Source organism: Sebastes umbrosus, chromosome 23 (genome assembly GCF_015220745.1).
Source record: "Sebastes umbrosus isolate fSebUmb1 chromosome 23, fSebUmb1.pri, whole genome shotgun sequence".
NCBI lineage: Eukaryota > Metazoa > Chordata > Actinopteri > Perciformes > Sebastidae > Sebastes > Sebastes umbrosus.
This window is the reverse complement of record NC_051291.1, coordinates 2,847,751-2,875,585: the sequence shown is the minus strand read 5'-3', so window position 1 is coordinate 2,875,585 and position 27,835 is coordinate 2,847,751. Positions and strand designations below refer to the sequence as shown.

Below are 27,835 nucleotides of genomic sequence, written 5' to 3'. Positions count from 1 at the left end.
ATTAGGAGTATTCTGAGAAATGATTTGGAATGTGAGTGTGGTAAACGACTTCAGGTGTGTTGCTTGCGGGCCGGAGGACGGCCACGGTGAGCAGGCGGGATTAGAGCCCGTTTTTGTGGCCAGCTGTAAGGTGTTCCAGCCCTCTGCTGTGCAGCAACAGGTGGAGATGTGTGGGGCCAGAGCTCAACATTTGGCCAATGAGAGCTCCTGTTGCTGCTCTGTGGGGTGGACTTGGATGCATTTTTAGGTGGCAATGTGCTTCCATCTCTTTAAATTAGAGAGGAGGGAACTGTACACGAAAATGCATACATTTAATACTTAGAATAATTAACTTAATCGACCAACAGTTGGTCAATTGATCCATCACTTTGGTCCAGACTGAAATATCTTAACAGCCCCCCCCCCCCCCCCAGAATGTTCATTTTGTGCCACCTTGACATTTTTGGTTTTCGGTTAAATGTCTTGACAACCATTGGATGGACTGCAGTGAAATTTGGTACGGACACTCGTGGTGCTGAGAGGATGAATCCTAGTGACTTTTGTGATCCCAACTTTTCCTTCTACACCTCCAGCTAGTCAAAGTTTTCACTTCACTTATCACTGTGAAATAACTCTATCGGATGGATTGACGTTCATGGGTCCTTGATGATATATCCTAATGACTTTGGTGATCCTCTGACTTTTCCTCTCGTGTCACCATGAAGTTGATGTTTGTGGGTTTAAGTGAAACGTCTCAACAACTATTGAATAAATTGTATTACAATTTTGTACATAAATTCAGGCGCTTCTCAGGGTGTCCTTCCGTCCGTCCTTCCGTCTGTTCGCGTGTCACACTTTAATTTCCGGAGTTTCTCGGAAACTATTTCACTTAGGAACTTCAACTTTGGTTTGATGGTTGACAGTGTGGTCTAGTTGTGCCTTTTGGGGGATAGAAGTCCAGGTTGCCCAACATTTTTGACATTTTTCCAAAAAGGCAAAACAAGTAGATAATGAGTGAGACATCTCGCTTCTTTCTCATCTCTGTTGACAGTTGCATGCAGTCATGTGCAGTACTCGTTGATACCCGATCCAGCATTTTAGGCTGTATTGGAGACATTTCTGATACTGGCATCAGTATCGGATCAGTACTAAACTCAACACTAAAACAGTCCAATCTAATCCGGTGGTACAGTCAGCTTCTATCAGATAAACAGAGATGAGGCTAACGTGAATGCAACAGTAATTGTCAGGTCTGTTGAGATCTAAGCATTTGCTCTGTGTGTGTGTGTGTGTGTGTGTGTGTGTGTGTGTGTGTGTGTGTGTGTGTGTGTGTGTGTGTGTGTGTGTGTGTGTGTGTGTGTGTGTGTGTGTGTGTGTGTGTGTGTGTGGTGATGTCAGTTCATTCAATCCTCCTGTATTACCCAATCCCCCATCATTATCCCCATCATTATCTCTGCCATTGTCCCGATGTGTTGCCGGTTATGTGTCAAGTTGTGTCTTCTGTTAATATTTTTGGTTAAACTAATGTCTGTTTTTTTCTTTTGTTTTCTGTCTCTGTCTCCTCTTTTCTTTATATGATTTTATTGTGGTGTCCTGTGTGGCTGCGGCTTCTCCTGCTGCTGCTGCTGCTGCTGCTGTTGCTGATGCCGCCCACTATCGTCCATCCTGCCGCACGCACAACCTCCCACTGCCAACATCTGGTCAACAACACATGGTGGACGGCCCTCTTCCCCTTCCCCTTCTTTTAAATCTGTCTCCAAAATCTCTGACACACCTTCTCAATCACCCTCTCACTCTCTGGTCTCTCCATGTATCCCTCCCTCTTGGACTTTTCTTTTTCTGTCACCACCCTTTCCCCCCTGCTAGCACCACGCAGAGTTGAGAGAGCACCATGCCACCTCCGGTAAGCCAATGACCTTTCAGAGGAAGGGCTAAGGGCAGTGCACACAGTCAGAGGAAGGGTCAGAGCTGGTGTTTAAGGGTAGATAGAACATAAGGGAGTGTGTGTATTTCAAGTAAGGCAAAAAAGCTAATATTAATGCACCCATTTTCCACAATTTTCTCTGGCAAATGTTTATTTTTCCATGGTATTGTGTAACTGTTCTCTGGCTCCCTAATAGTTCTGTTGATTGCTCTGCCAGCACCTTAGTTTATTCAGCAAGGGTTCACCCTCATTAATAAACCATCAACTGCAGATTGTCACGTAGCAGCAGCATTTGCATGCAGTCTCTTTGACATTAATTTAGCTCGGTGCTTTCTTTTTGTACTTGCAGATTTTCCAAGTTACATAAGCTGTCTGCCTGCAGCCTCTTTAAAATAACACCTTCTCTTGAGTGTTTTTTACCATAGATATTAGAGCTGTCAATCGAATAAAATATTTAATCACGATTAATCTCATGATTGTCCATAGTTAATCTCGATAAATCGCAAAGCAATCACACATTTTTCAAGAGATTTTTCAAGTATTTAATACTCTTATCGACATGGAAGTGGGCAAATATGCTGCTTTATGCAAATGTATGCATATATTTATTATTGGAAATCAATTAACACAAAACAATGACAGATATTGTCCAGAAACCCCCACAGGTACTGCATGACTTGACTATGACTTGCCCCAAACTGCATGTGATTATCATAAAGTGGGCATGTCTGTAAAGGCGAGACCCGTGGGTACCCATAGAACCCATTTACATTCACATATCTTGAGGTCAGAGGTCAAAGGACCCCTTTGAAAATGGCCATGACAGTTTTTCTTCGCCAAAATTTAGCACAAGTTTGGAGCGTTATTTAACCTCCTTCCAGACAAGCCAGTACGACATGGTTGGTACCAGTGGATTTTTTAGGTTTTCTAGGTTCATATGATTAAAACTGAGCCCGCTACAACCTCCGGAAGATCAATTTCATTAATGCGTTAAAGAAATTTGTGGTGTTAAAATGAATTTGCGTTAACGTGTTATTATACTACCGTATAACTAAACCAGGGAGTTTCTATTTAAACAACGAGAGAACTCCTGTTTTAATTTCAGACATTTATTTTGGTCCTCTGCCAAACAAATTGAGCTCCCAATGAATAGCATGTCTGCTTGCTTCATTAGCACCAGGTAAACAAGGTGGAGTGATAAGGGACAAGCACACATATGGAGGTTATCAGCACTCATGAAGAACCTCTTTTTTCCAATCATAAGACATGAAAACAAATGTTATATAAGTTCTCAAAATGTGTTATGAAATGTAAGGCTGCATTTACAGTAGCAGATGGTTCCACAAGAGGGCTGTCTGTAGATGTTTTCTGATCTGAAGGAAGATGGCAGCGTGTCTGATCTTTCCTCTCATGTCCTTCCTTTTCATCTCTCACCTCCCATTCCCCTGGCTCCCTCCCTCCCTCTCTCCCTCCCTGCCTCCTTCTCTCCGTCTCTCTGCGTATAGCTGTCGTAGTGTGCGGTGATGACACCGTCCTTCTGACCCCAGGCAGGATGAGCCAGCGCCAGGTGAAAGAGCGGGACAAGGAGAGGGAGAAGGAGAGGGAGAAGGAGAGGGAGGCAGGCCTCCAAACGCCCAACAGGGAGCACGTGGCCACCCCGTCCAGCCTCAGCCCGGGGGTCAGCTACACCCACGGTAAGATACACACTTCCTTTGCACCCCGCAATTTACCACGAGAAGGCAAGGTTTCCGACTTAAACTTGTATTATAGGTCAGTTTTGGCTCGTACAGTATTACATTGGGCTCCATGGATTATTTATAGATGAAAATATACTTGCACCCTTTTCAGAAATGACCTGGAACTCAGCAAGTCTTATGGTAAAAAACTTTTTTTTACTTAAAGTTCGCGGACTCAGTTTTAAAGCTAGAGTGAAGATACTGGCATCCTGAGAAACTAGAAAACTTAATGAATCCATCGGTACCAACCATGTCATACTAGCTTGTCGAGAAGGAGGCTAAATAACGCTCCAAACTTACGCAACATTTTGGCGAGGAAAAACTGTCATGGTCATTTCAAAGGGGTCCCTTGACCTCTGACCTCAGCTGTTGTTGCCTGTTGGGCTGCAGTTTGCCATGTTATGATTTGAGCATATTGTTTTATGCTAAATGCAGTACCTGTGAGGGTTTCTGGACAATATCTGTCATTGTTTTGTGTTGTTAATTGATTTCCAATAATAAATATATACATGCATTTGCATAAAGCAGCATATTTACCCACTCCTCTCGTCTTGTGCTACTTGTTAGGGCTGTATTGATATCGTGATATGAGACTAGATGTCGTCTTAGATTTATCGTAATGTCATAATATGGTATAAATCTTGTCTTTTCCTGGTTTTAAAAGGGGCATTACAGTAATGTGATGTGATTTTCTGAACATACCAGACTGTTCTCGCTTTTCTATTATTTGCCTTTACCCGCTAAGTCATCATATCCACACGTCTGCTGATTATTGATCAAAAATCTCGTTGTTGAAATGTGTTGTGAAAGCATCATCATGTAGTATATCGTCATCTACTTTTACAACTACATTCTAACATTTACTATTATTTAATTGCCATTGGCTGCCGCTGTTTAGCGAAAGTTAAAGAGAGTAATCCTCCCTCCCTTATCTGTAAATGTCTTCCTTACATGAAAAGATTTGCGTGGGATTGGATTTCTTGGTGATCTCCAATGATCAGATTTTCAGATGAACCCCTTCTCATTTTCTGGTAACACTAGTTCTGTGTGATGAGGCCAGTTCCTTTGCAGCAGTTGTCCTGAGAGAACACATGAATATGAATCTGATGCTGCTGAATGGTCAGAGCGGCCGTCTCATAACGGAAAGGTCACAGACTGGTTCAGCTCAGCAGCAGCAACCGTGTCTCACTGAATGATCGATGCTCCAGATAAGAACAGCTACATGCCTGAAATACAAAGATACTGTATCAAAGACCCAAACCCACACATAGAGACTCCCTGTCTCGTTGTATGTATCCTGGTCCTGGTATCTGATAGAGACATGGGACATGTGTAGCCTCAGGACAGCTGTCGGTGTTGTGTTTAGCCTGTACCTTTCCCAGACACTCCTGGTGGAGAACAGTGACTCATGCTCACTCGATGAGTGTTTCTCAGACTGTCTGTCTACTGATGCACAGCTTCAAACCTGCAGGCTGAGCAGCTTTAGAGCCTCTCTTTTTCTGCTGCTGTTGTCATTCTGCATATTTTCTATGCAGCTGTACATCACATAGGATCATGATAGCCGCTGTGTACTGTACGACCTACAAAGTCAAAATAACTTGTGTACTTGTGGTCAACAGCGGAGCGGGTTAGCCTCCTGATCATGGACCCTGGTCTAATAGTAGTGTGTCATTCTACTGGGCCACAGATTAGGAACAAATCTAACAGAGGATGTATAAGTGTCGAGAAAGAAGCTCAAGGGTAAATCTGGCCGGGGTCTTACATCACCCCTCACGCTGCTGCTTTTTCTTGTGTTACAGCGCCCTCTTGTGGTTCTCTGCTGTGGTTAGTGACAGCAACATTTTGATGTACATCTAAGCTTCTGTTTCGTTCAAAGATTCATATCGTCAGGTTTTTTGTTTTATCACAGCACGGCAAAATTATTATTTTTTTAAATACAGACTCCAGTGATGGGCAAGGCAAGAAGCTTCAAAACTTTCAGCCAGGTAGATTAGATGAACAGTGTTTGGCCTGCTGTTGGCTGCCAGTTTTGATCCAGATAGAGGACATCTCACCAGTTTCATGATCTGCCAGTATCACAGGTCACATGTGGAAGCTGTGAGGGCAAGTCTTTGCTGAACCAAGGGATTGTTGCAGAGTTGTTAATTACACTATTTCAATTCTAAAACTGACCTAATAATCAGAAATCTGTAATTATGTGACTCAAATGATGGCTTTTTATATTTGGTTGTTAAACTTTTGGTTCATATTTGGGTAGTTCTAGTATTGTGGAATCCATTTGCATTAGTATATTTTGGAGGTAACAGCAGCTCAGTGTGTTTTTCTCATTCTTTTAAAATGCCTGTAAGCCCACATCTAACCACAAGAGGGAGTGAGCATAACATAGAATTAATACATATCCTTCTTTTTTCAACACACATTATGCTCTCTGCCTCCTCGCCATGTGTGCATACAACATCACATCAATCACTTGCGATAGCTTTTATAAAAGCTTGTTCTGCTTGAAGGGAAGTTATTATGCTTTTGTTCTTTTTCCCTTTCCTTTAATGTTTTATAAAGTTATTGTTGCATGTAAAAGGTCTGCAAAATGACAAAGTCCTTGACCTCTGACCTCAAGATATGTGGATGAAAATGGGTTCTATGGGTACCCACGAGTCTCCCCTTTACAGACATGCTTACTTTATGATAATCACATGCAGTTTGGGTCAAGTCATAGTCAAGTCAGCACACTGACACACTGACAGCTGTTGTTGCCTGTTGGGCTGCAGTTTGCCATGTTATGATTTGAGCATATTTTATATGTTAAATGCAGTACCTGTGAGGGTTTCTGGACAATATCTGTCATTGTTTTGTGTTGTTAATTGTTTTCTAATAATAAATATATACATACATTTGCATAAAGCAAGAATCCCATGTTGATAAGAGTATTAAATACCTGACAAATCTGCCTTTAAGGTACATTTTGAATGGATAAAAAATGTGAGATTAATTTGTGATTAATCGCGATTAACTATTTTAATCGATTGACATCCCTAATGTAAACTAAAATTCACAAATGTTTATACTGTAACTAACTAGCCACCTGCTAAATGAGTACAATATAACAACTTAATGCTTCATCCTCAAACTCTTGTCACAGTGTAGGAAAGCTCATTACTATTGCCAGACAATAAGTCATTAACACTGATACACCAGTAGTGTGTAATGTACTAATGGCTTAATTTCAAGTCTGCAGAAAAAGAGACGAGGCTTGTGTTGTGCTGTGATAGTGACGGTACACTGGTTACGGTGAATGAGCCCAACGATAGACACGACTAAGTGTGTGTGTGTCTTAGCCCAGCCGTCCTTCCCAGCCAGGACCATGTTAAACTTTTTACGTTCAAGAGGAAAAGGAGGCACTTCAGCCAAAGCTCTGGGGTTTAGTTACACTTTAAAGGGGAACAATGGCTATTTTTTACACAATGACACTGTTTTCCTGTCTAATAAGGGTTTGTTGTTAACTTAAAATAGATTCAGAAAGTGACAGCTTGTTTATTTATGTCATAAATGTCATTGAAATTCTATACTCCAGTGATATCGCCACTGACAGCCCTCGCAATATGCCCCTACATGAGCAAGTTGCAGTATTTTTTTCCGTCATGTTATATAGGCTCTAGAATAATATCGTTGTTCCCCTTTAATGATTATGTATATTTATCAAGAGTAAGACATGTCTTCATGCAGTGTACGACCCCCTTTGTGCAGTTGTCCTGCATCTGTTCCACACACTCTTTTGTCCAGTTGACTCATATTAGTATAATCAAATATAAAAGAGTCTTTGGCAGATAGTGTCCTGATAGAGCGTTTGTGCTGATACAGCAGCAGCAAACCTACAAGCATGAGTGGCTGTCGTCTGTCCAGCAGCAATGTCACCTTCTAACCAGAACTGCATCCGTGAAGCAAGAGTCACTAAAACAGCATGAATGCTTTTTTTTTTCTTCTTCTGATCCTTAACTCCCTGCAGCACTAAATGGGTATCCATGGCAACGGATTTCACTTTTACTAGCCCATGGTCCTGCGTCAAAAGCGATGACAGCGTATGCCTTGATTTGTTTTTTCTTTGACCGATGTTAAAAGATCCTGTCACTTTTTTTTCCAAAGGCTGCGGTCATAAATGACTGAGATGTTGTTTAACTTTTTGTTTTTTGACTCCAGAGTCACAAGGTGGTGACCGTCGCACTGACAAAAAGTTATTTCTGATTTGAGAAGAAGATCGTAGGAGTTGTGTGAAAATTCACAGCTAAAAGGCGTGAAGATCGATTATGACGATAGTAGTTTTTTTCAGCTCATTTTAGTAACTCAATGCTGCTCAGTAAACAACATGCACCGTTCCCATAAGTTGTGTTGGAACATAATTACATGTGATTGTACCCCAGGAGTGAAGTGCCTCTTCTGACTGACCAATTTGCTATATTTATGCGCAATTACATCACTCTCTAAAAGCCTTGTTTACACGGGATTTAATCAAATTCTCCCTCTACTCTCGCCAAAGAAGGATCCGACATCGTCGTTGTGAATCACAACGTTATAATAATTGTGTTTGCCTAATGAAATAAAACCTGGTTTCACATTTACAGACATTTTTTTAAATGAAATTACTGGCAAAGGTGGGAAATAATCAGATTCAAGTCTTATCTCACAGTCGGTGTGTGTTAAAGGGGACATATTATGAAAAACTCATTTAGGTATCTGGAGCGCCTACCAACACACAAACTGTGAAATAAGAAGACCCAGTCAGTTTTATGTGGGCTGTCTAGATCAGAAAACGTGTGATTCAACAAGCCGTTCAGATTTGGCTCCCCTGATCCGTACTCCAGAACACCTTTTCAAGTGGACTCCGGCACGGATCGTCGAACCGTCCCCGAGTACGGTACGCAGCGTTCACACTTATCAATCAAACTGGACTTTGGGGACAAGTGTACTCGGATCCAGGCCCGGGTCCCTGATGTGAAAGCACCCTAAGAGTCGTCAGTTAACCTAACTGTCTTTGGACTGTTGGAAGAAACCTGAGCACCTGGAGTAAACCCCCGATAACAGGACACTGTACCCAACAACAGTTATTAGGAGATGAAGAGGGGTAAAAGCTTCGATAAACATTCATATATATTGGTGGCTAGGCCAATATTATCGACTGATATGAACTTATTACAGATATATTGCACTTAGATATATTGTTGTACAATATGCAGTAACAAAGAGAACAGAGCAAAGTTAATTTTCAACTCGTAAAATGTCCCAAAACTTCAATAACCTTTTTTTTAAATCAAATATCATTGGCCTCAAAAAATCCATTGAGAGTTATTTATAGTCAAATGTTGTGTATAATTAGTTTATAATTCAAACTGCTTTCATAATGCAGCTGGAGTGTGACTGTTTTGCATCATCACATAAAAACTCTGGCGTCCGTGGTCTGGCTGCCAAATGAGCCTTCTTTCCTTTATGACTCACCCAGAGCAAAAAATAAACCCAGGAGCTTGTTTGACAAGGCTTCCTCAATCGGCTTTGGAGCTGCTCTCGCTTTAACTGACTTGCTGTCGCCTTTCCAGGTAAACAGAGCGTCTACCTGTACTGGAGAGCGAGAGAGAGAGAGAGAGAGAGAGAGAGAGAGAGAGAGAGAGAGAGAGAGAGGTGGAGAATGAGAATGATGCAGTGAAGATGATAAGATAGTGAGAGAGTTTAAAAAACAAAGAAATGAATATATTTGAATCGTTGGAACGGGAGAAGAGAGGTGGAAAGCGAGGAAGTGCGAGGGCGAGAGAGCAGGTGGGGTCAGCGTGGATTTAAGCTCAGCCTCAGGGATTATGCCCTGTCAGACGGGGTTAACTACATGGACGGGGGTGGGAGGGGCTGCTCTTATCTGCACCTTCAGTCCAGTGTTGCTTCTTCCGCTCACGCTCCCATCCAATGAGTGGCTGAGCCCCGGGAGGCCTGAGCGCTAAGAGGCTACAAGGCTCGACAGCGGAGATATGTACCGTAGATAACAGAGAGTAAAGGAGGACAGGACGAAGGGATGGAGGATATCTCTGCCTCGGGGCCTGAGCTCTGCTGGCCTGGACCGACACGTCCTGGATCTAAAGCGGGAGGGATTTTAGCATGATTTGGGCGATTGGAGTCCTGTCGACACTTGACCTTGGGACACTTTTCTTTAAGTTTTAGCCTGAAGGAAAGCAAGGTATGGTGCGAAGTAGTGCCTATTGACAAGGCTGTGTGTGTTAGTGCTTGACATCTGTGTTGTCCTAGTTGTACCTGCTCATGTGAAATCCCCCCCGTGATGATTTCTGACCTGTGCTGTCTCTGAATATGTATGCTTTGTCTATGCGAGATGGCTCTCATGAGGATAGAACGAAGCTCACACCAAGCTGAAATGGCTTTTTACTCACCAAACGTGGACAGAATCAAGAGAGCCCTTGATTCTTCTATTCTTCCAAGAGTCTGACTGTTCTTCCAGTGAGACTAGGAGAAGAGGAATACAGCAGAGGATGCCCGTAGGCTAGCGTTCAAAAAGCCTCTTTGTTGCAGAGCTAATCCCAGGCTTACAGGGTCTCCTTGTAACGTTCATGTAAGACTAGATGTTTGTCTGCATGTGACCTACTGTCTGCAGTTTATGTATCACTTGCACTTGGGTTGCTGTGTCATAGTTTGTCTGCAGTGTGGTCATGGTTTGTTTGCCTTTGAGCTTTATATTTTATTCACTATAAATCTTATGAATGATTATAAAGCAAAATTTATTATCCCTTGATGGTTCTGACATTTGTGTTCCCATCGTTGTTGTCACAATGAAAAGCCTTTCATAATGGCCATTTCATTTCATTACAAGTATCATTTATATTTATTTTAGACAGAGAAAAGTTAAGAAATGTGTAGTAATTTGTAAATAATAGTAATAATCCACAATTAAAACCCCGTACTATATTCATTCATGGAGCTCTGCAAGTCACTGCATGTCCTACAACACTGTCCGGCACATATTTCAGAATAAAAGCCTTGTGTTAACAAATGAAGGAATTCTGTCCACAGAAAAAAACACTTGAGGGCTTTTATTTTGAAATGAAAGCAGGAAGATAGAGACATCGAAACTGTAGCAATGTAGCTGATATGATGTCATTATACAGTCAATAGATCACCTTCACTGTCTGTTGCTGCTGTGAACCGCGCGTCTCCCATCGGGCAGTGTGGCTGCTCGAACCTGTTAACACGGACGCCGACATAAAAAACAACAGGTAATGCAGCTGCCACGCGCTGCCGACGTTCCCAGTGTGGACGAGGCTTAACTATTCAAGGTCAATGCCTGACCTTAAAAATCTCGCGGGAGTTTCCCCAGTTTGCGGGCTCCCTTCTAGTCACTACCCTGTCATTGCCATCTCTAAAGCTAGCACTAGCATGGCTAATAGAAATGGACACCGTACTGTGTCCAGAATCAGGTAATCCTTTAGGACACAAATCTACCAATAACTTTGGCCCCCTTCAGTGAGAATCAACACCTGTGTTTGGCTACTGCTCCATAGGTGCAGCACTCCCTATACCTGACACCAGCTCACCTGATAAAGCACTGGAGCAGGTAGACGGTGGTGCACGAGTAACTCCATCCGGGGCCAGTTAAGCCAAAGAGCTCAAACAATGCTTACATTTGTACACTTAGTGGTTCTGCACAATGACTACGGGTTCTCAGTCAGTGAATGTGGTGAGGATTTTCCAGAGTCAGTACTCCTTAACAAGAATCAGTCCCAAACTTCACTGGAAATAACTTTAAAAATGACCCAGATGATGACTATACTTAGCCAATGTTTCTCAAGCAAAATGCCATTGGACCAGCAGAAATGGGCTTTTCCTCTGCAAGCAGGTTAATTAGGTCTGGGATCTGAATGATGCATACAGGACATCCTAATTACCTGTGTTAATTAAAGAACATTGGAGTCAGGCAGGCAGAGCTGCAGTTTTATCAGTTTTAAGATCCATCAGTTTGGCTCGGGCGGTTGTTTCAGAGGGGATTACAACGTTTCTTTCTCCGAGCTGTCTCGGATGGTACATCTCCACGAACTGGTGTTAGCACAGCGTGGTTGTGATGCCAGCAGAATGCTATTCGTTTTTAACACTGAAATGAAATAGGACAACAGCAGATTGGGTTTCAAAGATAAGGCCCAAAGCTTATTCATTTCTGGAGAGATACAGTAACCACTGGTGCCCCTTGCACAAAGAATTATCTTTCACAGCCTTCAGCGCAGCAACGTACCCTTATTTTAAATCAAGACGCTACATAACACGGCTATTTACAGCATGAAAAAGAGGTCAGCGAAAGAATCCAAATCTATTAGCTTTTCGTCTGGTCTGTGCCACGTTTATTCCCCAATATACAGCTTGGACTTGCACCATTCAGATAACACTTCTAGGAAACGGTATCCTAAGTGCGTCACAGATGTCTGCCAACAAAGCAATTTACAGTCAGAGTCACATGCTCGGTCACACACACACAAAACCTTTGGTTTCACAACTGTCTCTGACTCTGCACCTGAATATAGGAAATATGACAATATGACTATAAGAATTGAATTTAGATTTTGATTGATGGACTGTCCTGTAGCTATTTGTTGGTCGGATAAGTCGCCCGCGGTTGAAAGTAATTGGTTTACGTCTGAGGAATATAGTAGGGTCAGCGTAGAGCACCGGTGTGATCAAGTGCTTCCTTCTTTCCTCAAGAGAGCTTATGTTTGGTGATTGTATATGCCGGTGTGTGTGTGTGTGTGTGTGTGTGTGCATGTACATACAGTGACTACATTTACATGCACAAAATATTAACTTTTTTGCCCTTATTCCAAAAAAGACAATATTCCTACTAAGCTGTTAATAAGACTACTGAAAATGAATATTCCACTGATATTCCCATTTACATGCAGCCATGCTGCATACTCTGATTAACGTAATTGGTGGCGAACACAGCCTCCCTCTTTCATTCCTCCTACCACCTTCTTGAAAATGTCGGCGTTGCGATATTTGCGCATATCCAAAATTCTGTTGATATCCTAATGTTTAAAAGTAGGTGTGTTTCTCATTCTGACCAAAAATGTGCGCTTTTCTTTTAGTCGGTTGCAACTTGGGATTTTTTTAATTAACCTCTTAAAAATCAGACGGGCTGTGGATCTTTTGGCGGTTGTAGTGGGCTCAGTTTTAAAGCTAGAGTGAAGATTCTGGCATCATATCAAACTACAAACCTAAAGAATCCATCGGTACCAACCTTGTCATACTAGCTTGTTGTGAAGGAGGTTAAATAACGCTCCAAACTTGCGCTATATTTTGTCGAGGAAAAACTGGAAAGGCCACTTCTTTCTAATTCATAGTCAAGTCAGCACACTGACACACTGACAGCTGTTGTTGCCTGTTGGGCTGCAGTTTGTCGTGTTATGATTTGAGCATATTTTTTATGCTAAATGCAGTACCTGTGAGGGTTTCTGGACAATATCTGTCTTTGTTTTGTGTTGGTAATTAATTTCCATTAATAGATATGTACATACATTTGCATAAAGCAGCATATTTGTCCACTCCCATGTTGATAAGAGTATTAAATACTTGACAAATCTCCCTTTTAAGGTACATTTTGAACAGATAAAAAATGTGCAATAAATTGTCTCTTTGCTTCTATACTCTTTGATGTCACCCCACAGCTCGAGAACTACCTTTGCAAATCAGAGCAGACTGGGCTATTTAAAGAGACAGGTGCTAATATATATATAAATTATATATATATATTCAGACAGATGGTATGAGAAGAATAATGTTTTTTTTAACATTAAAGCATGTAAACATGTTCTAGTAGAAACCCAAAATACACAAGTATGAAGCTGAAAATGAGCATGATATGTCCCTTTTAACCAGTATCGTAGACCCCGGTGACTAATCTATTGAAATAAGTTGAGAAGTTAAATGTAAAAATTAAAAAATGTAGTGAGAGATTGAGCAGAAGAGAAAGATGAGATGTGGAACATAAGGGCTATTTTCAAGATACAGAGCTCTCCTACCCATCCAGAGGAGAGGGAGGAGGAGGGGCTCAGCTTATTCGTTATTAAGTACTTACAGGCTGCTGCTTTCATACACACTCACAGAGAGAGAGAGAGTGTGTGTGACGGAGGGAGGGAGAGAGGGAGCAGTCTGCTGATGGAAGCGTAGAGGAAAGCAGCATACTGCACTTGTTCACTGCCTCGTGTTTGAGCTACCCTGTTTGTGTTTGTTGGTTTACTGGCTTGACTCACTAGCTGCGTGGGACGGATCGGACAGTCCCCCCTCGACCTTCTACCCTTGGGTCTTCTTAGCACTCCCCCCGTCCGTCCCTCCCTCCCTTCATCCCTTCCTTCCTCCCACTCGCCAAGGGGAGCTCCCCGCCGGCCCCATGATGAAGGAGGAGGGCCTGCTGAGTCGCCGCCGTTTCTCCACGTGCGGCGGTACGGCGTCGCTTCGACCCCCGCACCCGGACGGACGCAAACTCATCCGCAACGCCTCCTTCGGGGGCTATAACGAGCTGTCACCCATCTCGCTGCCAGGTGGGTGTATGATGGTGTAGAGACGCCTATGTTTTTGTGGAGACTCCCCCATACTGGGGAAGTGTTGCTGGCCCATTAGTAGACCCTGCTGTAGTTCTACCTTGTGATTGACTGGTATCTCTGTAGTAGTGGATGTGTTGGTGGTTAGCTGTGAAGAAGGTGTGTCATATAGTTCTCTTCAGATGTACGGTCAGTAGCTTGCTTTAGAAAGTCTTTCAAACAGTTCTCCGGATCAATATACTGCAAGCTTGTTTGTACTGATTTGTGTCTGCTCAGTGTTCAGAGAATGGATTCAGACTGGGTTTGGATGAGGTTGCGCTCCAATTTCTGCAACAAAAAGCACATTGTTCATGTAAGCAGAAAGAAAGGAACCTAGAAAAAATGTACATTTAAATGCGTTACCTCCACGAACACAGCCAAGGGGCAACTTCCCCTTACTGTATGCATCCTGTATTTAGATCTTACTGCTAAGCACAAATGGAAGTAGGTACAAAATATTGTAAAGTTTCCTCACTTTTTTGTGTAAGAAATAATAATGATACTGTCGCTATTGTGCATCATTTCAAAAGAGGAGGAAATTATTTGTGGCTACTGCGTCTAAGAGGACTTTCTCATGGCCAGCTGGTGAGTGACATCTGAGGGCTGTCGTTGCTAGGAGATGAGCCGTCAACTTCTGGGATGCGCTACTTAAGGGAACACTTCATAATATTCTACAAACCCCCCTTCAACAAGTCCACACAGTGTTGGCATCAACCGTGATTTAAGACCGTCACATTCTGTTTAAAGCTGGTATTTCTGCACAGTTGTAGATGAAGATCAGGCTACATTAATATTATTAGTATTATACTATCTGTAGAATTAGATTCCAGTGGTTGTTGCCTAGGATTGTTTCAGACTCGTGTGATCCAAACATTTCCAATAACTCCTCAGTGTCGTAAAGTCCACAAGTCAACATTTATTAAAAAAAAGATATTTGTAATAGTTTCCAAAATTCACAGCATGTTTTTATTCAACAAAATATTCTGCTTCAATCAATATTTGTTGGCGTTTAGCCTTAAAAACACAAACATTTTCACTGCAACAATTAGACATCCGGTCCACTACAACATCCAACATACTGTGGCTAAGTTTGTTGGCTAACTTCCATCTTGTTAATGTTACGGATTTCCACTTTTCATTAAAGTTATTTCAACACCTGCTGATACATCGGCAGCTGTAGTCGCACATTAGAAAGGAGGGGGTCTAGTCTGCATAAGCTGTCTCTTATCATGGTTCCAGATATGGTGACAACAAAAGACCAGACTGTCAAATCTCGCAGCAACAGGTCGTCCTGTAACCGTAGCCCTACGTATGTTACTAACAACAGATAACCATTTAAGGGCTGTTGCAGTTCAAACAGGCCACAGCAAGCCGATGAACGAGGAACGCTCAGGCCTCAGCTCAGCTGGCTTGTTTTTACTCAGGTTCCAGTGATACCTCTATGAGAGTGCAGTGATAATCCTTCGTCATTTTTAGAAGTACACCAAATCCCCCAGGAACATTTAGGATTAAATCAATTTAGCGTGCATTTTTAAAAATCGCTTCCTCTGCGGTCTGTCCTTTTGTTTGTCCTGCTGAAAAGCACACAAACCTGGAGGCAGACAGCTGGCAGCTCCCCTGGAGCTTTGAGAGGGTGGATGTTCTGTTTTTAACCTTTATTAATCCAGGAAAGCTGACTGTGCTCAAACACTGCCCACACTTTCATGCTGTAATTCAGACCTTGTGCATGCGACCTAGTGCGACCTCAGTTTGCTGTTTGCCAGTAAACATCTCAGTCAGATAAGTGCCTTGCCTAAGGGGCGCCTTAACAGCAGTTGTTGAGGGGAGGGAAGGAGGGGAGATTGTTCGACATTGTCTTTCTTTCCTCTGACCTTTCCGTGTCTGGGGATTCAAGCTGGTGACCTTTTGGCCGCAAGCCCACTTCTCTCTCCTCTAAACTAGCACCTCGTCCAGCAATACAGAAAACTGGAGCCGCGAGACATCGTCTGAGTCATGTTGTTTTCCTCTCAGTCAGCTCCCATCCTCGGCTCCATTCATCCTTATATTCTCGACGCTCTGCTAACAGGCACCAGCTCTAAGAGAGACTGCAGTAGACAGCTGGTGCAGGCGGGTTGCCCTAACTCTTTTTTTTTTTTTTTCGTTTTACCTTCTCTTACGTGTATCTCCCTGTTTTTTTTTATTCCACAGTGGAGTCTACTGATACAATTGTGCCTGCTCTTACGTAGCTTTAACATATTCATGATTTGTACTCTATGTCTCATAGAAAACAGCCTTGCACGGATGGTTGAGGACTTTTTGTTTGTATGCTGGCAATATGTGTGGTGTCAAAAGCTGTACTTTGTGGTTATGCTTGCCTGTCAACTAATTGTCTCTAGCCATTGGGGCTGGGTATCTTTTACATTTTCATAACTAGTGCAGATACAGGAGGTTCTGTACCAATATCCAACCTTTTTGCTACCTTACTGAGAAACATGTTGTTTTTGTATAAAACCCACCAGAGTCTGTCAACAAAAAATACTATTTCCATAATCGATTTATCATTTAATTTATTACTCAAGCAGAACTGCAAAGCCTTGAGAAGGTTCCAACTTCTCAAATGTGAGAATTTGCTGCTTTGCTTGGTCTCAGATTATGTCAAACTGAAAGCAATCCAGGGTAGTCTGTCTGAGACAGGCGAAAAGGGAATTGTAATTGTCAAGACGCAGGAGCGAGCCTGGTCCATACACCTAGATTACGCATTTTTAGGTTTAAACAAGATGTATAATTGAATATCATCTGCATAGAAACAGTCAGAGATATTTTTAAAATTACTTAATTATCTGCCCGAGAAGAAGCAGGTACAGTACAATGTAAACTGTATCGGACCCAGGACAAAACCTTGGAGGACACCACAAGAGACTTTCAGCTAGTTATGAACAGTAACTGAAAAACTCCAAGGCTGATCCAGAGATACCCACCCACTGCCTGAGCCTCTCAACCTCGATACGGTGGTCCACAGTGTTAAAAGCAGCATTGAGATCAAATAGTAACAACACAGAACATCAAGAGATCATTTGAGACTCTAAGAAGAGCAGTTTCTGTTGAGTGCAATTGACAGAAACCAAGCCAGTATCTGCACTTCTTTTTGTTTGACTCTCCTAAGCCTTCTTCTATATATCAAAAGATGGGATGCCAAGTCATTGCCTGCAGTCGTTACCAAGGCCAAAGAACAAGCCAGCATCTGGCAGTGCGCATGAACTGAAGCCCCGGTGGACTATATTTAGAGCACCAACACAAAACCGCAGCCATGGTAATACAGCCTGCCTAATGCCCCCCACTCTCATCCAGACATATCCTGTTTGAAATATCACCCCTTCCAAGAGATAATGCGCTTTTGTCTCGTCAAGCTTCCTGCGTGCGGGACATAATAAAAGTACAACCCTTTTAAATGTGGTGTGGGCCACTTTATCTCAGTTGTTGTTATGGTTGTTAGTGCAACAACACTGTGACAGGCTGCATAAGAAACAGGTTTTAAGGACAGGAACGAGGCCTGGAGATTCAAATGATCAAGGGCAGGGGCAGGCGTGGGCTCAGCTGTGCTGGGCTGAATTATTGATACCCCTACAAAGTACTGTGATACACCCACAAATACACTTAATCCCAAAATAATATCACCTTTTATTGTTCTCTCTTGTGCAATTACTGCCTAATATTGAGCAGATGCAACCTTTCACGTAGACGAGGCACTCTCCGATGTGTTGTTCACTGTTGTTTCCTCGGTAGCCAGGGACTAACTGCAAGGATAATTGATTTGGAGGTTGAAAATGGGCCCTTTATAAAGCTAATAAGAGAGTGGAAAAAGCTGCACCCTTGCGGTCGATAATGAGACGGAGTCATGGCTCGTCTTGAGCTCAGCATGACTTGGAATACTACTTGTTGGAACATTCAGTGGAGTCTCTGACCATGAAGATAATGTGATAAGATAGTGAGATAAGATGTTTGATTACCAAGAGGAAGTGGTGTACTACAGTAGCAGAGAACAGAAATTTGCTTTATAGATCTGATGTGATGTTAATATATTTTATTAAGTATCTGAAATTACGTTTTAAAAAAATAGTTAAAGCTTTCTTTTTAAATGGAATTCCACCAATTTGACATATGACGATCAGTTTATTGATCTCACAGAGTGTAACCCAACAGTTGTGTACTGTCTTATATGGCTCTGGAGGAGCTTTATGAAGTTAGAGAAAATAACCCTGCTGATGTCATCAGGGTACAAATTTATAACAGAAAGCATGCGTTACAATCTGGGGGGTGTGGAGTTTAAAAGACATATATGTTTAACAGACACGAATTGTCTGTTTTGGTGCAGTATCCTGTTATCCTACATTCAGTCTGAGCAGCAAAATAGCTGAACTGTGTCAGCCAAACGGGTCATCCTGCACAAGAATGAAGGAAGACTGCTTTAGGCGTTAACTCCAGTTTGCAAGTTTAGTGAAAAATCCTGTACCAATGTCTCCACAACACAAATCTGTACTTTGATTATACTCAAAGGGATTCATAGTTTGATATACGCTACTAATTTGATAGAAATTGTCCCGTTTGTATCTCTTTTCCTTCGATGGACCAGCCATCTTTCAGTTTTCCTGATTTTTGAGCCAAAGTAGTAGAGCTGCTGTTGCCATGGCAAGTTTCCCTCAGTGGCAAACACTCTTAAAATTGATATATTCTGGAGAGTAACCAGACTGACAGCTTCTCCATCCATTTGTTGTTCTCAGGTGACCTGTTGCCATGGTAGCCTTCACATTTCCTACAAAATAAAACAGCCCCATTGAGAGTTATGCATTAATTATGAATCATGGTTTAAAGGAAAGTATCTACATTGCTTCAATATTTATTTCTTTGAATCAGTCTAGTTTTTTCTCTATTATGAGCTTTAACTTGAACATAGTTTAATCTGTGGGATGGTATTGCCTTTGAGCTTTCCAAAAAAAAGAGATAATGAACTGGTTTTGGAGAGTTAGTGGCTTGAACGAAAGCTCCTTTTGGTGGGAGAGGCAGCGCCAGTGTTGCATTAATCATGACTGGGATGAGATGACATGTTTTCAGGGTTGAGGTTCTGAATGTGTAAAATGTCACGACCGCAGCTGGTGGTTTGTAAAGGGATGTTTTCAGGTGAAATTGACATCGAGCCATGATTATTTCAGTGTTTACTTGCCTCGTGCTACTGTGTTTTTCTCAGCAGAGGTGCTGGCTCAACCAAACCTATACTGTACCTCCAAGGGCATAAATAGACAATGACCAACCTTACTTGCTGCTTACAGCTTCTGTATCACAAAGTTATTTTCACTTTTGAGACTTGATACATCAGACCAGCACATACGTGTACTTCGCAAAAGTTAAGGTGGCGCCCCCTTTTGTTTGAAAGAAAACTGAAGGTCTCATAGACGAGTTTCTTTCACCCCAAAAGGGAGCGCAGCCTCGGAGATGACGCCATGCTGGTCTGGTCTATAGCTTGGAGCCATAAAGACCCTCTATTATATATTTTTTAGGACACGGCAGTGGAACAAATCGCAGCATTTCTGGATTTATTGTTGCTGCAACCAACAACTCTTCAGTATAGCATTATTACCATTGTCGGTTTGTTCAAAGTAGAAGTTTGGAGACATGTTTCAACTTCTTCTGTTTACTCTGTTACTGTCTACGAGGGACACGGGATTGGTTTCCCCCAAAAGGGGGCGTGGTCATGCGAGCCTACTCTGGATGATGTATTGTCGGTCTGATGTATAGCAGAGACAGTCAGTGATAGGAGAATTAATATCCTTTAGTACCTGAATTAAAATACAAAATAAAAACATGTTAATAAAGGGTCTATGTACTTTATTAAAATATGTGGTTTGTACAGAAGTGAATTGAATGGAGTGTTTGTGTCTGTAGTCCAGAAGCGCATTAATGCTTTTGACGACCGCATTCACTTTGTGAGGCAGAGCATTAATGTGGATATAAATCCATTGTAGCCGCATGCAGCTCTTCCTCTCTCAGTCTCTTCTCTCTTTTCTGTTTCACTTTCTCTCTCCCGTCTATGATCTGTGATGCAGAGTGAAAACACTGCAGCTCCAGCTCTAAAAGCCAGACTAGTCAGTCTGCAGTGGGGCGTGATCCTCCAGTGATACACACAAACACACACACAAACTCACTCCCTGCCATTCATTCACATGAAGAAAAGGGTTAGATTTAGCTAATTTTCACACACGGAATGGCCTGAAAATTTAACAATGCAGTGAGACAAAAATATGGGTAGTGTAAAGACATTTAATCTAAAAAAAGAATTCAAATGAAAACATACTGTAGGTTACTTATTCTGCTTCGATCCACTTAAATCTTCATCATCATCATTTAGTCAGACTGCTTGATTGCAAATTGGAGGACTAACAAGCATGCCAATTAGTGCGTTCATTAACTCAGTTGTTGTTCTTTTACTTCAGAAGATTCAATTCTCTTTCAGGTCTTACTCGAATTATGTATTGGCTATATATATTTTCATCAGGGCTGTCAAAGTTAACGCAATAATAACGCGTTAACGCAAATTCATTTTAACGCCGCTAATTTCTTTAATGCAACTGATTTTTAGGTTGTATCGGGCTCCTACCTAAGGAATCTATTGGTACCAACCATGTCATACTAGGTTGTCGAGAAGCAGGCTAAATAATGCTCCAAATTTATGCTAAATTTGGGCGAGAAAAACAACTGGCATGGTCATTTTCAAAGGGGTCTCTTGACCTCTGACTTCAAGATATGTGAATGCAGTACTGGACAATATCTGTCATTGTTTTGTGTTGTTAATTGATTTCCAATAATAAATATATAAATACATTTGCATAAAGCAGCATATTTGTCCACTACCATGTTGATAAGTGTATTAAATAGTTCACAAATCTCCCTTTAAGGTTCATTTTGAACAGATAAAAAAATGCGATTAATCGCGATTAAATATTTAATTGATTGACAGGCCTATCTTTCACGTAACCCAACATTATTAGTTACTGTGGTGTAAGTATGGCTCTTGACATTGGATGGAGCATGTTACTTTAACAACACCAGAGCAGAGGAAGATGTATTTATTTACACTGACTATATTACATATTAATTAACTGAATTATTCTATCATCCGGTTTCCTTTATATAATGTAGGTTGGGATTAAGGGTACATTGAGTTCTGTGCTGTAACCTCTCCAGGGGCTCGCTATAGTGGCTGAATTGCCCTTGAGTTGTTTTCCAGCTGAAGTTGGCATGGAGATGTGCCTGTCAAGTGGGCACAGATGGTCTGGTGGGACTTCTGATGTACGTAATGTGTTCCTTATAGCTCTGACGTCGGGTGAAATCAGCTACTCGACTCCTGTTTCTTCTTTCCATTTAATTTCATGCATACAGGTAGGCATAGAAACCCAGAAGGATCTGAAGTGCTTGGTTTCTTCAAGTGGCACTTTTACATCAGAGTTATTGACCCAATGGATCGCTTTTCATTACCAAGAGGTATTAATGTGGTTACAAGTGGATCAGATATTCTACTTGTCTGAAGTCAGTTTTTACTTTTATTCGCGATTATCAAATAACAAAAAGTTAATTGTCGTGTTTTATCCGCCTTACTTTGTGCAACACATAGTTGGATGTGTAGTGTTTACCACTTTGGATATAAAATGAGAGGGTGCAGGTCGTATCCATGTAGACCATGTGCCGTTTGTTTTGGTTAACGGATACGAAATAGATATGATGTCACGTTACTCAGACTACAACAATAAAAGTGGTAACTTCCTTCTACCTCCCAAATATATCGATTCTGGCATTAAAAAAATCTATTTCAAAATCCGAGGAAAAAAATCGCTATACATACAGCCGGTGAATCGATGATTTTTTTCCCACCCCTAGTACCTTCCACTTCTAGGTGCATATTGGTTTGGAGTTTGTCTGCCATCACAATCATTATTACTTTCTCTATGTACACATAACACACAGACAGCAAACAAGCTTGTTTGTAGGGAGTTGTTGAAAGACATTAAATTGAAGCAGGGTAGAAGATGCAGGTTAATATAAAGTGGATATGACAAAAACAGCTCTGCACAAAATCACTCCAGTAATGCACCGAACACCACATTGTTTTCATTAAAAGTATCCAAGCATGGAGTTTGAAACTTTTAGGTTTTCTCTGAGTCATTTAAGAATTCAAGATCCGTGATGTTTGCAGGACAAAACTAAAGCATGCAGGGAGAATACATAAGTAGGATGCCTATTTTGTCGCAACTACAAACACCCAGCTGTGTTGTTTTTTTTAAAACAAATAGTTAGTCAAATAAGATGTGACTGTTTTCCAAATGATGAACATTAGTAATGAATCTCCGCAGTGCTTCACTTCAATCTCACGGATGAATACTGACGGCCTGTGGATAGGAGACGGAGGCTCTAAAATATTTACAGGCTCTCTGTCACCTTGAGACCACCAGTGTCACCAGCTGCCAGGGTCTCAGTGGGGAATCTGTTGCTAAGGTTAGACTAATTGGTTAGAAAAAAGGTGGAGCTCAAATGAAGAACAGCTAGTGTCTGTTTGTTTAGGTTTGTCAACTACATTCAGACACACTTTCATTATTACCCAGTTTGTTATTTTTAGAGATACCCTTCAGCAGCTTCACCGGAGCAGTTGGTGTCCAAATGACGTTTCTTTGTTTCCTCTTTGCTCCCAAAGCCAAACTACGGATTAAAACAGGGAACCTCCTTTCACCGGCCAACTTATCTAACCTATGAGCTCAGTTCAGATTAGCGACTTGCAGCAGGCGGCAGCTTGTTGATTCCATGGCTTACTTCCAGTTGCTTTGAAGGACAGCGTGCTCTCGTGACCGTTACTGACATTATGTCATGAGATTCAATTTGGCCCCTCAGACATTTGGACTCGCGAGCCCCGCAAGTGCTTTCAAACACATTTCATAGCTAATGGCCGGTTGATCTCACTAATGAAAGCTAGACGGATCATTTTTGTTTTCTTTAAAGGAACAGTGTGTAACATTTAGGGGGATCTATTGGCAAAAATCTTTAAAAGATATATTTCTTTCCTACTTAGTAGCAAAATCTAACTAAATATTCAGCTTCAGTCCATATTTGTTGGCATTTAGCCTTTCAAAACCAATATTTTCACTGCAGTCAAAAGCCTATTTGCTCTTCTACTTGACGCATACAAAGTGAGGCACGGGGCAGTCTAGGAGCTCAGCTTTTCTTACATACAAGTAGGTAGGTTGGGAACCACCGCTGTAGGTTACCTGGAGAATAACGGTGGACTGATGTCTTTATGCTGTTGTGTTTTTGTCACAGGTTTTGAGAGAGGGAAGGAGGACCTCTTGCCTCTGCCTTTGAAAGAGGACTCACATTCCATATCCAAGAGCAAGGTAAGGAACGTCACTCCACTGAGCTGATGCTCTATGACGGGTGGGTAGGAACGACTGGGTGCTTTTGTTGTAATGAGACCAGAGAATTTGGGAATTATTGCATCTCCTTTCCTTTCTCAGTCTTGCCTAAGGCGCAACATATCCCACATTGAGATGACTCACACATCATATACATACACTGTAACACATCAAAGATTTATCAGCTAAAATCCAAACTGAGCCCTTCTTTCAAGTGGAGCTCGGTGTGGAGGAGGCCCGTTTCGTTTATCTGTCGAGGTCCACGTCGCATATGTTTGTCAACGCAAATGTGGGTGTCTGAGTCTCCCTCTGAGTCACAGCAGAGACGCTTTCATCCAACAGGAATCCTATTAAAGATGTGTTGTGATTTTTGTGAATTATGAAGACGTGACAGGATAATCTTTGCAGAGATTCAAAAGCCTTCTATCAGCAGGGCTTCCCAAAACCAAGAACACATTTCACTTCAATTCATCTTTAGATTCTGCTATCAAGAACATCCACCATCTTAGAAAAACTGTTCCCGTCAATCTTCACAGCAGTAAATACAGTCTCAGCCAAAAGGAAACCCAACACATTCTCCCAACTCATCAAATACCGCCGCTTGATCAGTGCCCCTCGGCATCAGAGACCGACGCACGGGGTACCGCTCTTACGTTACTTTTGGACGGACCAGGGGCGGCTTGTCAATATACGCTTGTTACATGCATTGTGTCTTTTTTAATAAACTTACATGGACTGACGATAGTAACGACTCACGTGACTCACGACCCACGGGACTGACGATACTAACGATCCATGGGACTGACGGTAGCAACGACTCAGGTGACTCACGACCCACGGGACTGACGATACTAACGATCCATGGGACTGACGATACTAACGATCCATGGGACTGACGATACTAACGACCCACGGGACTGGCGGTAGCAATGACTCACGTGACTCACGACCCACGGGACTGACGATGCTAACGACCCACGGGACTGGCGGTAGCAATGACTCACGTGACTCACGACCCACGGGACTGACGATGCTAACGACCCACGGAACTGACGATACTAACGACCCACGGGACTGGCGGTAGCAATGACTCACGTGACTCACGACCCACGGGACTGACAATGCTAACGACCCACGGAACTGACGATACTAACAACCCACGGGACTGGCGGTAGCAACGACTCACGTGACTCACGACCCACGGAACTGACGATACTAACGACCCACGGGACTGACGGTAGTAACGACTCACGGGACTGACGGTAGTAACGACTCACGTAACTAGCGACTGACGTGACAAAATATGTCAACGTTACTTTTACATGAAAGCCCGGTACGTCACCTACTGTCGCTAAAGGGTGCCTCCGTGGGGCCCTTGTACGTCGGTTTCCGATGCCGAGGGACGCTGCCCAGTTGGCGGTATTTGACGAGTTTGGAGACCGGGTCGAGGAAACGCATGATGGATTTCTGAGTTGAGGAATGATTTGAAAGAGAAGATTTTAGCTCTGGTGCTTGTTGTCATTCACCTTCAGTCGTTGCCTAACCCTGCCTGTGGCTGTTTAAGGCCTTAAGTAGCCCTGCTTTAGGATTCCCACACACCCCCATCTGTCTCCTCTTTAAATAGCTTCTATTGGCTTGTGAAGTGAGCTGGCAGAGACACACCTGAGCTGGCAGATATAGTCTTTATTCTGCTAACTGAGCTAAGTTTGGGCTACCAGGGAAACAAACAAGCTTGAGAGGAAAGAGGAAAAACAATCACTTCTAGTTTCACGATGACGTTGCAGCTCTTAAAACCGTAATCATAACGTTCTAATTTCAGTAGACGCCGTTGATTGTATTAATAGATTTTTCATTAAGAGAAAACACTTTGACGCCGAGATTATATTTAGTCATTTAGTGGATGACTTTCTTCAGAGCAGCTTACACATCCAGCAGCAGTGAAACACATCCTCACAGGAAAGCTTTGCTTGTTATCATCAGGCAGGGTGGCGTTTTCTCAGCTCAACATGGCAGATGAACCAAAGATAGATTTATATTTAATATTAAGTTTAGAGATATTGGTGCATACAGAGATTAATCATTTATCATTGTTTTGCTATTAAACCCTTCTTTCCTTCTCTGTGTGTTCAGTCTGAAACAAAGCTGTACAATGGCTCCGACAAGGATGTGTCGACATCTGGAGGAAAGCTCACCAAGAAGGAGTCGCTCAAGGTAAGTGCGTCAAATCAAACTTATCTTAAGTGTTGTGTATCCTGATACTAACAGTATTGAGGGAGAGTGCTGTAGATGCCAGACCAGTTCCAGAAATGGTGTTTCCCATTAGTTACATGAGCCGGGTCTCCAGCAAAAGTACTAAAACTACTTTTCAAGGAACTAAAAGGTTCCTTCAAGACCTGTGAAGATTAGGCTAATTAGTCCGCGGACAAGGGCTGCTGGTGACAGGAGTAAACAAGCTCAGTGTGTCCGCACATTTCATCTAAAACAACACGATGGAAAAAAATAAATCTTAGTAAAATTAATATTATGTTTTGTCTCACTGCGACAATATTTACTGCTGCACACTGGATGTAATGAATGAAATGCAGAGGAGGAATATTAAACTAAGAGCGTCTGTCTGCACAGTAAATCATCTGTTGAGTAGTTTATGGTTATTTGGAGGGCGGCTGAGGCTCAGAGGGTAGAGCAGGTTGTCCATCAGTGTATGAATGGGTGAAGGCTGACATGTAGTGTAAAGAGCTTTGAATGGTCGGAAGACTAGAAAAACGCTTTATAAATGCAAGTCCATTTACCATTTATATACCATTTATATAATCAGAAAATAACCTTTCTTTCTCTCATTCCCGGCACCACAACACTGTCTCCCTCTTCTACCGCTCTCTCTCTCTCTCTCTCTCTCTCTCTCTCTCTCTCTCTCTTTTCTCTCTTTATTTAATTTTTTTTTGAGTCGGGAGGTTGACAGCAGCAAAGCTTAACTTTCAATGTTGAAATGCTCTCCCTCGTCCTAAAATGGTCCTAAATCGATACTAGAGTGCCTCCTTGTTTATGAATGAAGCAGTACACAAGTTGATGCAGCGGTGCTGTGTATGTTTTACCAATCAGCGACAATCATCCTCTGCAAACCAGGATCCAGGTTGAAAAATACCAAAGTTAGCCTTTAAAAATACCCTTTTATGGAGTCATGTATGATCACTGATGCTTGTTGTTTCACACTGAGTTAACTTGTGTCACTTGGCGAGTCTGTATTTATGAAACGCTGTATATTAAATTAGGTTGAATTTTCATATTGCAAACCACTGACACCGCAATACAGGATAGGCAGGATACTTTACATTTAGAGGAATGAAATGCAGCAGATACCTCACTCTACAGTCAGAAGCTACCTGCTGTTATCTAACAGGAACACCGAGAGGTGTCATTCCAGTCTCATCATTTGCTGCCAAATGTGATTCAGTGAGAAAGCAAGTGTGGAATATTGATATTCACAGTTGTGTAAAAGTGATGTTGTCCGTCTCGCTGTGCTCTGTGTAGGTGCAGAAGAAGAACTACAGGGAGGAGAAGAAGAGGGCAACCAAGGAGCTGCTCAGCACCATCACGGATCCCTCCGTCATCGTCATGGCCGACTGGCTAAAGGTGGGAACGTCTTCCACCTCGCAATATTTCCTCGTACAGCATAATATAGACGGTGATTTTTGGTAAGGTAAGGCCCATCTGACATGTATCTGTATTTGACCCAGATCCGTGGCACTCTGAAGAGCTGGACCAAGCTGTGGTGCGTGCTGAAGCCGGGCGTCCTGCTCATCTATAAAACCCACAAAAACGGCCAGTGGGTGGGAACGGTGCTGCTCAACGCCTGCGAGCTCATCGAGAGGCCCTCCAAGAAGGACGGCTTCTGCTTCAAGCTCTTCCACCCGCTGGAGCAGTCCATCTGGGCCGTGAAGGTCAGTACACACCTTTAAAGCCTCGTCCACACTAGGAACGTCAAGAGCGCGTGGCGGCTGCGTTACCGGTTGTTTTTTAATTCGGCGTCCGTGTTAACAGGTTAGAGCAGCCACACTGCCCGGCTCGGCTGCGTCTCTCCTAGAAATTCGAGGTCTCGCCTATTTTTTACGTGAGCCGCACAGTTCACAGCAACAACAGACAGTGAAAGTGATCTATTGACTG

At 42.4% G+C, this 27,835-nt stretch overlaps 1 protein-coding gene across 11 annotated transcripts in view; it reads left to right on the top strand.

Moving 5' to 3' along the window:
• The window catches only part of osbpl8 (oxysterol binding protein-like 8), an 85,463-nt gene that overhangs the window by 41,397 nt on the left and 16,231 nt on the right, over window positions 1-27,835 (top strand). For 8 of the 11 annotated variants that reach the window (XR_005205473.1, XM_037760274.1, XM_037760272.1 and 5 more), the window contains 6 exons: window positions 1,846-1,882; window positions 3,409-3,597; window positions 23,583-23,656; window positions 25,805-25,885; window positions 27,203-27,304; window positions 27,409-27,612. Coding sequence is in view for 10 of the 11 variants with exons in the window: in XM_037760274.1 (XP_037616202.1) it covers window positions 1,846-1,882; window positions 3,409-3,597; window positions 23,583-23,656; window positions 25,805-25,885; window positions 27,203-27,304; window positions 27,409-27,612 (687 nt within the window). In the remaining variant the exon portion in view is untranslated. Of the gene's footprint in view, window positions 1-1,845; window positions 1,883-3,408; window positions 3,598-13,808; window positions 14,208-23,582; window positions 23,657-25,804; window positions 25,886-27,202; window positions 27,305-27,408; window positions 27,613-27,835 lie in introns of those variants that run through there. The other 3 variants (XM_037760278.1, XM_037760275.1, XM_037760279.1) reach the window with 3 other exon arrangements.